Source organism: Magnolia sinica, chromosome 12 (genome assembly GCF_029962835.1).
Source record: "Magnolia sinica isolate HGM2019 chromosome 12, MsV1, whole genome shotgun sequence".
NCBI classification, from domain to species: domain Eukaryota; kingdom Viridiplantae; phylum Streptophyta; class Magnoliopsida; order Magnoliales; family Magnoliaceae; genus Magnolia; species Magnolia sinica.
The window spans coordinates 71726306-71737159 of NC_080584.1; the positions used below are offsets into that span (position 1 = coordinate 71726306).

Genomic DNA, 10854 nt, shown 5'->3' on the forward strand with positions numbered 1-10854 from the left:
AAAATCAAAGGATGGGATCATCTATGATGTGTGATTTTATAAAAAAAAACGTTATCTATTATATTGAAGAAACAATGGACGGTTGAAGTTGTATGAAAAATGTTAGAATTTGGGTTCCAGTGGATGTTGACTCATACTATTTTAAGAGTCGCGAAGGACGCAAAACGAAGTCGGGCGTACGTGTGGTCGGTGCGGTAAAACCTACGGCCGTCACTTTTCGTCAAATACGCTGTCAGCGACCGTCTATTTGCCGTTAAAAATAACGGCTATTAGGTTAAGGACGAATTTTCCGTTAAGTCGCCTGCGTGTGTCTATAAAAGCCCAGGTGAGGTGTAGCTTTAAGTTTCCGTCTCGTTTTCCTATTTTTCTACTTCCTGAAATGCCCCTGCTGTAATAGAGAAAGAGGAGGGAAAGAAGAACTGCAAAAGAGTTCGATTTCCGAAGATTTTCAGGTAAAACCAGCAATTTCTCTATTGAATTTTATCTTGAGTATGAGTGTTTGGCTTTCTTTCGGGGAATTTAAGGATTGGGTTTTGTGATTTTTCTTTGAATTTTATGTATTATATGAGATGATTGGTTTTTGTTTGAATTTGGGGTTTTTCTGATTTGGGTTTTTCGTAATTTCATCGAATTCGATTGCAAGGTTCAGTTTTTGTATCTGGGTTTTTGGTAATTTTGTGATATTTGAACACAAAAATGGATTTCTTTTGTTGGGTTTTGGTAGTTATTTGGAATTCTGATGCATGTTTGTTTATTGGGTTTTTGGTAATTTCCTGATTTTGAATTTGAATTCTGTTTTGTAATTTGGGTTTCTGTTAATTATCTGAAATTCAAATTCAGGGTTTCTGTTAATTTTCTGAAATTCAAATACAGGGTTTTGATTTTTATTGCTTTTTATAGTAATTTCTGATATTCCAATGCAATGTTTATTATTATATTTTTGTTGGGTTTTTTTTTTTTTTTGGTAATTTCCTGAATTTGAATTTGAATTCTGTTTTTTTAAAATTCGGTTTCCGTTAATTTTCTGAAATTCAAATACAGGGTTTAATTTTTCATTGCTTTTTATAGTAGTTTTCTGATTTTCCATTGTAATGTTTATTATCATTTTTGTTGGGTTTTTGGTAATTTTCTGAAATTTTAATATATATATATATATATATATATATATATATATATATATATATATATATATTATTGGGATTTTACAATGAGAGAGGAAAGTAAGGTTCTCTGCATTTGTAGGCTTTTTAGTAGATTTTTTTTTTTCCTATTTTTAGATTTTTTTTTTTACACCACATTATTGATTGATCCACCCTTTGTTTCTTCTTTTTGGTAATGCAATAGTACGAAGTTCTACTATTTAATTACTAAAATTAGAAAGAGAGCTCAGTTCTTTTTATTGGAGGGGTAAAGTGTAACTTTTGTAGCTATTTGTTGAATTCGGGCTATCATTGTAGAACTTGGATTAGCTGCGAGCCAAGATTCAGCCAGGTGGGTGCGACCCTGGCAGTGGGGCCCACCTTGATGTATGCATTGTATATCCCCGCCGTACAAAAAATGAAGCAGATACGAATCTCAGGTGGACCACACCACAGGAAAAAAGCTGTTGTTGAACGCCCGCCATTAAAAACTTACTAGGGTCTACTGTTTATTTGCCATCCAAGCTGTTGATAAGGTGACACGGATCTGGATGAAGGGAAAATACAAATAACAGCTTGATACAAAACACTTTTGGCCTCTAAAAAGCTTTTAATGGTGGGAATTCAATCCCTACTATGTGGTCCACCTGAGTTTGTATCTGCTTCATTTTTGTGACCATATTCTAAAATAAGCTGGAAAAACGGATGGACAGTGTGGATATACAACGCATACATCGATGTAGGCCCCACGGTCAGGGTCGCACCCACCTGGCTGGATCCAAGGTCGTGGATTAATCCGTGTTCATCATTGTATATCTGGGGCTTACAAAGCCTACACATGTGTGAAGCAATTCAGATACACACGTGCGAATATGGCACAAGTGTGTGAGATCTGAGCTTTCCATTGGGTTGGCTGAAGTATCCTCTGTCCTAAAAAAAAGGCCCTTCCATTCCTCAGGTTGGCCAGTGTACATAATGAATGGATGGGTAGAGCCGTTTAGAGACGTTTTTAGCCATCTGATTGTTTTGTATGTGGTGGCCCGCCTGTGGAAAGCTCAGATCTTGAACACGTGTGCCATTTTGGCATGTATGTGGATGGGCAGTGGGGTTCAACATGTGGGTGGGCGGGCCTAAAAAACCTGTGTATCATTAACATTTTGGGGAAAGGATCCAGTGCTAATGGCTAATATGTTAGTTGAGACAGGATTACTACAAAGTTTATGTGTGGGGCCTAGCGTGGTATGTGAATGACATCCAATCCATCCATCATGTCCGCACCCTCGTGTTCTCTTTGACGGACAAAATTCAGGCCAGTCCAAAACTACAGTGGGCCATACCGCAGTTAAAAGTTGGGTTGGGGATGGAACCATTGAAAACCTCCCCGATTGCGTGTGTGGGGCCCACCATGTTTTTATATGCCATCCAATCAATTCAGAAGATGCTCCCTACTAGGCATGCCACGTGATTTTAGAGGCTTTTTACATGGTTAGCCATGCCACCTGATTTTAGAGGTTTTTGGCATGATTTTATATGGTCTGGTCCACACGACTTTTCGATTGACTTGATTTTTGGGTGCCATGGAGAACATGAGGGGGATTGGATGTCATGTGCGCATTAGGTGGGCTTCATACATTGCGTTGTAGGTTAAGCTTAACCTGCAAAGCTTTGTTTGAAGATCCAACCTCATCTTTAGTTATCAATCATGAATCTGGACCATTGGTCTGTGAGTAGTAACTTGGATGGGCCATTCACAAAAATTGCGATGGTCAGATGATCTTCGTTTCCAATTGAAAGACTTTTGCCCGGTTGATCTTGCAGCATTCCTTCAAAATCATCCCAACATGAGCAAGGGTTGCCTGACCGTTGTCATTTTTGTAGCACCGTCAATCAGCATAGGGCCCAAGAGATTAAACGGTCTGGATCTTGTCCATGTATGCTTCATGTATGGGAATCGAATGCTTGATTACTAAAACATTTTCATTCAGTACTGAATACTTTTGTCTTGATTTCATGATCATAGACAAGAAAGGGAAAAAGGAAAATTTCAAAACAGCAAGGAAAAAAAGAAAGAACAGATTTGTATGCACTATATTTTCTGTTTTGTATTTGCATGAAAATTTATGAATTATTATTACTTTTTTAACCCCTTTTCTTGGATGATTTCCATAATCATTTCAAGTTATATAGGTGAAGATATTTGTAGAATTTCAAAATGAAATGTGAGGAAGACAGTATTAGTCCTAATGTTATAGACATGGCTCAAAAACTCGAAAACTCAACTCGATTTCTAACTCAGTTGGGTCAATTTGAAGACTCGATAGAGTCTTTTTGACTCGACTCGATATTTTAATAACTAATTTAAACTATTTAGTTCGATGGCAAATTCTATAAAATTGTTGGCAAGAGATAAGCTTAATAAAATAAAAATGCAAAAGAAAGCACAACTTTAGCGTCCATATATATAAACAAAAGCTCCTGGCTGATGGTGTGAGTGACTCAGTCGAGTCATGCCCAGTTGTTTCGACTTACCTGATTTTTTTAGCTGACTCGATGAATGTTGTTGAGTTGCAACCGAGTCAGGCTTGTGAGTGAGTTTCTAAGAGACCCGGCTCGAAGTCTCATCGAATGAGTTGACTTGGCTGAGTTTCGAGTTGAGTCACCGAGTTTTAGTACTATGGTTATAGAAAACCTAAAGTCACGGGTTGGGTAGATCATTGGCCGTTTTTCTTTGTTCTTTGTTATTTATTTATTTATTTACATATGTGCCATGTTAGCAACTTTGCTGCAAAGCACCTTGTCAATCTCTCCTTGCATGAATAGCTTATTTTATTATTATTATTATTATTTTTTACACACACACACACCCCCCTCACACCCACACCCACCACATGGGTACTCGAACCTATGACCTCAATGTTGAAACCCATAGAGTAGGGACCCCACATGAATAACCTAGTTTAAGGTGTGGCCAAACCAGTACTTCAGAGTCTTTTATTACTTCTGTTATGAATGCCATCTCATGAATCATCTACTTTGGTTGCTCTTTCATTACATAATCCTGCTGTTCCAAAGTTATTTCGGCTGTAAACTAGCTTTTAGTTTGTCTTCCTTTCTTGTCTTTTTTGCTTCTGATGACTCGGGCAGTCATTGGTAGTACCTCAAAATTGATTGTGGTTGAGTCTGTTGCTGGGGTCGCTTTGTTTTGTACTGACCAAGCATTTTGGGCAGGCACGGAAACAGAACCCAAAAGGGTGGATTATCGGGTTCTTTTTTATTTTTATTTTTATTTTTAATGTTTCCTTCCCAAGAACAAATTTCGTTTGTTTCAAGCACTACCGGATATGAACAGAATATCATTTTGGCGGAAAGCATTCTTTTCTTTCTGTGGATTGTTTCCACCTCTGATGCATGCTAGGTTTTGATGAAGATTTGCAAAAAGATTAAGTGAAATTGGGGACCTGTATAGTTTTTGAACATTTTTCAAAAAATTCGCTGAAATCAAGCAAACCAAGGTAAGAAACAGATGCTGGAAACGGGCAACAACTGTAGACATATTTCTCTGCCATTTCTTCATCTGCATGGAGGTTTTAATTGCTCTTCTTTAATCTAAGAAAATATCATTGTTCTGGTCTTGGACAACCGAAGGTTTTCGGATTTTGTCTCCGGCTCCTTTAGATGACTTGACTCGGCATTTAATAATTAAAATTGTTATATGATTGTTGTAAAAAAAAGAAAAAAGAAAAAAACCTTTATAATATAAAATAGCATTTACAAGGTACCAATGTGCAGCGCACTGGGTAACATTCATGCTTTCTTAGCATGAGATTAATGGTTCAAAAAAGCCCTAATGACACTTTTTATTTATGAGGTCAGCCGAGTGACTTGGCCTGAGTTGTACCGAGTCATGTCGAGTTGGCTGAGTTAGCAAACAGACTCGACGAGCCCGGTCGAGTCATAATCAGTCAGTACCGTGAGCAAGTTTCTCAGAGACTCTTCTCGAAATCCCGCGGATTCATTGTGAGACATTATGGGGAAGATCTGCTGATTTGACTAATTCAAGTTAAGTATGGGCAGTTCGTATTAGAAAAATGCATAAAATTGCTTGGTCAAATGACTGATATTTATTGGTCGATGTGATATGCATTGGACATTATTTTAAAACTATGCTGTAGACTGAGTCTAGCATGCATTCAGCAATCTTTATATATTGATGCATGTGGATGTGCACACCTGTTTTCTTCAATTTATTTATGGTATCATGCTACGCACTTTGAATTTGTTTTTTCTTGCCCCTTGTGTGAGATTTGAGCTGTTAATTGGGAATATCAATCTGTTCAACTCATCAGTTGGGCCGCATATGTATTTTGAATGTGGAGATCGGCCGTTTCCAGTTTTAAGCACTTGAAAACTTGACTTGACTCGATGTCTAGCTGGGTCAGGTCAACTCAAAGATTCGATCGAGTCTTTACTTGGCTTGAGTCCATATTTTGATAATAAAATTTGAATTACTAAATGTGGGGAGAATTTTTTAAGATGGTTGAAAACTGGTAAAGTACATAAATATCCAGATCAAAACCAAAGCATGTTATCTGGTGCACCGGTAGCTTTTATTCGGCGTCATATCAAGCCAGCCGAGCTTTCGAGCTGACTCTACGAGTCTTGTTGAGGCTTGACCAGGTCACCCCCAACTATTTTTCATCAGACTTGGCTCGAAACTCAGCTGAGTCTCGAGTCTTGTGGAGTCGAGTTGACTCGGCCTAGTTTCAAGTCATGTCATTGAGTTTTAGCACCATGGTCGTTTCTTTTCACCATGCACATGTGGTCCACCTGTCAAGTGGACTGGCTGAAGTTTTGGGCCAGGGTATCGATATAGTGGCACCCACCTGATGAATGGTGTTGGTCTCACAAATGCGTGGCATGTTGGTGTTTGCAACTTTGCATCCTCAAGTCCCGGTGTGTCCTATTAGCAGGATTCAAGCCAAAAATTACAAGGGATCTGCTTTTAGGTTGAATAACGATGTTCTTTTAGGTTGAATAACGATTTGGTGCGCTTCTTCCGCATTGGGTTGCATATGCTGCTAACATCTAGAATACTCAAATAATTCATTAGTTAGATTTGCAGTTTTTCATGGCATGGTTTTTCGGTTAGTAGAGAATAGTTTTTCCATTAGTAGAGAAGGTAGACTTTTTGAGTTCAAGAATTCCATGGTTGCATGAATACACCAAGGTCATCATTGAAAGGGGTATATTACGAAGAACAATTCTGTGGGCCCTACCTTCTGTCAAGACCCAACTGTTGGATCAGAGGGGACACCCACTTTGCCCGAAGATCACCTTAATGGGAAGGTGGGCCAGCTCCAGACCTATGTGATCTTTGGAGAAGTTGCAACAGATGGGATCCTCTGATCCAGTTTTTAACCTTGACCAAAGGTGGGCCCCACAGTGCTGCGTTCCTGATATTATATTGTTAGGCTTTCTCAACAGCTCATTGTTCATTGTATGATATCTAGTGCATTCGCCTTGCAGGAGTCTATCATTGCGGATCGAATCTGTTCAATCTTCAGATACGAGGTAGTTTTTTGAGCAAAGACGGGGAAGAAAAAGGTCATTTATTCACTTAACAGATCGGGCTGTCACAGACAACCCATGCTCTCCCCATAGCATGGATTTGAACCAGCTGTTCAGGTTCGGTCCACCCAATACGAATATATCCCCTGCAACCGCTCCGGCTAGCACTCTGTTACACTCTGAATGGATGCTGCGGCCCACGAAATTTGACTCGGGAAGCTCACCCAGTTCTCCGCTTTCAACTCACTTTGATCACGATACGCTCTCTACATTGAGCAACAGCCAGGAGCAGTACAGCTCCACAGAAAACTTCTTGAATATCAGCCCCTCTGGCAATCGCTCATTAGAAATCGACAGTTCATTTCAAGCATCCCCTGCCAACATTCAAGAGGTCTGGAACAATCACTCAATCAGAAGATCATCCACGCACGATGTGATTTGCAGCATGAAGGATGCCCTCCATGAACTAGAGACGACTCTCATGGGCCCTGATACTGACGAAGTGAGCACACCCAGTTCGACTTTTGTTGAGAATCAACAGCCGGAAAGTTCAAATCAGATATCACGGGCCCATAGCCATGACCTCCATCAAGAGGCCCCCACCGTGGTTCGGACCCAGCTGTTTGTCGCAGGCAAGCATCGAGAAATGATTAGTGGGGCCCAGTGGGAAAAGCGTCAGAGATTGATGGACACCCACTTGCAGGACAGGCCACTCGTCGATGTGAAACAGTTGCTGATGGAGTGCGCGCGGGCCATCTCTGATCACCGGATGGACGATTTCAATAAGTTACTTCCCGAGGCCAGGAGTGCCGTTTCCATCAGTGGTGAACCCATCCAGCGGTTGGGCGCATACATGCTGGAAGGGCTGGTGGCGAGGCTGGAATGCTCCGGCACTAACATATACCGAGCGCTGAGGTGCCAAGAGCCTGAAAGCCATGAACTGCTCTCATACATGCAAATTCTCTATGACATCTGCCCATACTTCAAATTCGGTTACATGGCTGCCAATGGAGCGATTGCCGAAGCATTCCGGAATGAGGACCGCTTGCACATTATCGACTTCCAGATTGCCATGGGGACCCAGTGGGTCACCCTGCTCCAAGCATTGGCAGCTAGGCCAGGTGGGCCGCCCCATGTCCGGATCACTGGAATTGATGACCCCGTTGCGAGGTATGCCCGGGGGGATGGCTTACAGGCAGTGGGTAAGAAGTTGGCTGCCCTATCTGAGAAGTTCAATATCCCAGTTGAGTTCCACGCAGTCCCTGTCTTTGGGGACGCTGTGACCCGCGAGATGCTGGACGTGCGGCCCGGAGAGGCACTTGCGGTGAACTTCACGCTCCAGCTCCACCACACGCCTGACGAGAGTGTCGACGTGAACAACCCACGGGATGGGCTGCTCCGGATGGTGAAGTCACTCTCTCCCAAGGTGACCACGCTGGTCGAGCAGGAGTCGAACACGAACACGACTCCGTTCCTCATGCGGTTCCAGGAGACGCTAGACTACTACTCAGCTATGTTTGAGTCGATCGACGTCACATTGCCACGGGACAGCCGGGAGAGGATCAAGGTCGAGCAGCATTGCCTGGCGAAGGACATTGTGAATGTGATTGCCTGCGAGGGGAAGGACCGAATCGAACGACACGAGTTGCTTGGTAAGTGGCGGTCCCGGCTGAGCATGGCTGGGTTCCAGCAGTTCCCGTTGAGCGGGTATGTCAATTCGGTGATACGATCGCTGCTACGGTGCTATTCAGAGAATTACACGTTGGTGGAGAAGGATGGAGCCATGCTCTTGGGTTGGAAGGATAGGAATCTGATATCAGCTTCTGCATGGCATTGAAGGGATGTGAGTCTATACACCATTTCTCTGTGTAAGTTCCCCTTTTTTGTTTTTTTGTTGTTTCATACTCCTTTTTTGTAGTGCACCTGTTTTCTAGAATTTCAGTTGTAGAAGTTGGGTTTTAGTTTGATGTTGGAAGATGATACCAGGTTAGAAATTTACATATAATGGAATTTTGGTCATGGTCACCCATGATGGAATCTTTTGTTGCGGGACAGTTTTGGTGAGGGTGCGTTTGGCTGCAACAAATATCATGAAAATTTGTGATGAATCAGTCAAATTTGGTTATATTTGGTGCAGCCAAACGCACTCTTTAGAATTTTTTGGACTTTTATGTTTTGAGTTGTGTATTTGGGTTTTAGGAGGAATTATGGGTGCCTGGGCCACAGCAAGATGTGGAGTTTTCTGAGAATGTGGGTGGCGGGGTTTGGCGATCCGGACCGTTCATAGGGTGGGCCCCACTGATGATGGGTTGTCCCATAAAACTCTCAGATTGGATGGTTGTAACGCTTTGATCATTGGTCTTTAGAAGGATGAGTAAAGAGTGAGAAATGGTCCACAGACGATGGGGAAAATGGGCCAAAGATATAAGGGTTAATATCTTCCATTCTGGAGATTTTTGGGTCTGTCCTATTCCCTATTTCTGATGTGGTCCATGTGGCAACAGTCAGATGAGCAATGGTTTTTCTTTGATCCAAAAAGCCCATATTATGGGCCTGAATGTGGTTGTCTCAGGCATGAAAAATGACCTGGGTTGGAAGAATCCTAACCCTTCTATAGGCAGCCCACAAATAGATAGTAAAGGGAGGAAATACAGCAACGGCTCACATTCAACTAAAACAAGGCCAAATATCATACAGTTAGGATCTTCCAATCTTGGGTATTTTTCTTGGTGGGGTCCCTGACATGAGCCGAATTGGTGGGGCCCACAGCTCAAATGGTGCTCTTATGTAATGCTTGGCTCACCAAACACTAAGCGGAAGTTGGAATCCAAAGGAAGAAAATGCTGAAATGGGCATAACCAATCACGCCAGGACTATTACATGAAAAGTCCGGATATCACCAAATGGTGGGCTCCACTTGTACTGACTAAAGATAACAACCTATCAACGGTCTGGATCACCATCCAAAACTCCTATTGAATTGATAATTCTACCCTCTGATATTGAAGGATGAATGTGGACCATTGAAAAGAAAATTTTTAATGGTTCACATCTAAGAATAATGTAACAATCCTGTTATTCTTGATAACAGAAATGTACTGTTGTAAATTGATTAAGGACTAAAATCTCATTAGAGGGAGAATTCAAACCTCTCATTCTCGTTAGAGGGAGAACATCTTCTAAGAATTTCAAAATTTTAACGATAATCATAAAGATATTTACTTAGTTTATCTCCATACAAGTTCTATTCTAGTTATCTTACTAACAATGCATAACAATCTATAATAATACAAGATTTTCCTAAAATTTTAAGCATATTTTATAACCACCTATATTTTACCTCATTAAAAAAAACTCAATTCAAATTTAAAAGAAAACTAACCCTTCAAATGCAAAAGAAACTAATTATTCAAATTAATTTAAGAAAAAATTAACTCAAATTAAAAGAAAAATAATTCTCATGTCCAAAAAAAAAGAAGCTAACTCTTCATGATTGGACGCTTAAGAATAGTATCTACTATCAATTAAGTAAACCCAAAGTCTAAATAAAATGATTAACTGGTCACTAATATTCATTTTGAGATAAGACATATAAGAGTAAAAAAAAATAAGAACAAGATAAGACACATGGAATACTTAGTCAATACTTGTATTGACCAACACCTCAATTTTGGGAAACGGATTGGCTACTCCCCTTGCTACCAGCCAAGTGCTCTGTGGGCCTCACCATGATGAATGTGTTTCATCCATGCCGTCCATATATTTTTCTAGATCATTTTATAGTATGAGACCAAAACTGAGGTATATACCGGTCTCAAGTGGACCACGTTACAGGAAACAATGTTGAATGAACCTCAACCATTAAAAACTTTTTGGGGGCCATAAAAGCTTTGGATCAAGATTATCTTTGCTTTTTTCCCTTCATCTGGGTCTGTATGACCTAATCAACAGATTGGATGTCAAATAAACAGTACAGTGGTCCTTAGGAGGATTTTAATGGTGGATATCTTATCGCTATTATTTTCCTGTGGTATGGTTCACCTGAGATTTATATTCTTATAATTTTTGGTATAAAGCCCTAAAATGATCCGTAAAAATGGATGAATCACATACATCGTGGTCGGGCCCACAGAGCACTGACCACCAG

At 40.7% G+C, this 10854-nt stretch overlaps 1 protein-coding gene across 3 annotated transcripts; it reads left to right on the top strand.

Moving 5' to 3' along the window:
* The first annotated feature begins 335 nt into the window (after positions 1 to 335).
* On the top strand, positions 336 to 8603 carry LOC131221658 (chitin-inducible gibberellin-responsive protein 1-like). 3 transcript variants are annotated; one of them, XM_058216953.1, is made up of 2 exons: positions 336 to 452; positions 6666 to 8603. In XM_058216953.1, the coding sequence occupies exon 2, from the start codon at positions 6802 to 6804 to the stop codon at positions 8542 to 8544; it is 1743 nt and encodes a 580-aa protein (XP_058072936.1). In that variant the 5' UTR covers positions 336 to 452; positions 6666 to 6801; the 3' UTR covers positions 8545 to 8603. The 3 variants fall into 3 exon arrangements, with proteins under 3 accessions (XP_058072936.1, XP_058072938.1, XP_058072937.1); XM_058216955.1 differs by lacking the exon at positions 336 to 452 and adding an exon at positions 4439 to 4651; XM_058216954.1 differs by lacking the exon at positions 336 to 452 and adding an exon at positions 4693 to 6569.
* Positions 8604 to 10854: the final 2251 nt, after the last annotated feature.

Coding starts and splice junctions, on each gene's coding strand:
- LOC131221658 (XM_058216953.1), top strand. CDS start 6,802: ATGGATTTGAACCAGCTGTTCAGGTTCGGTCCACCCAATACGAATATA.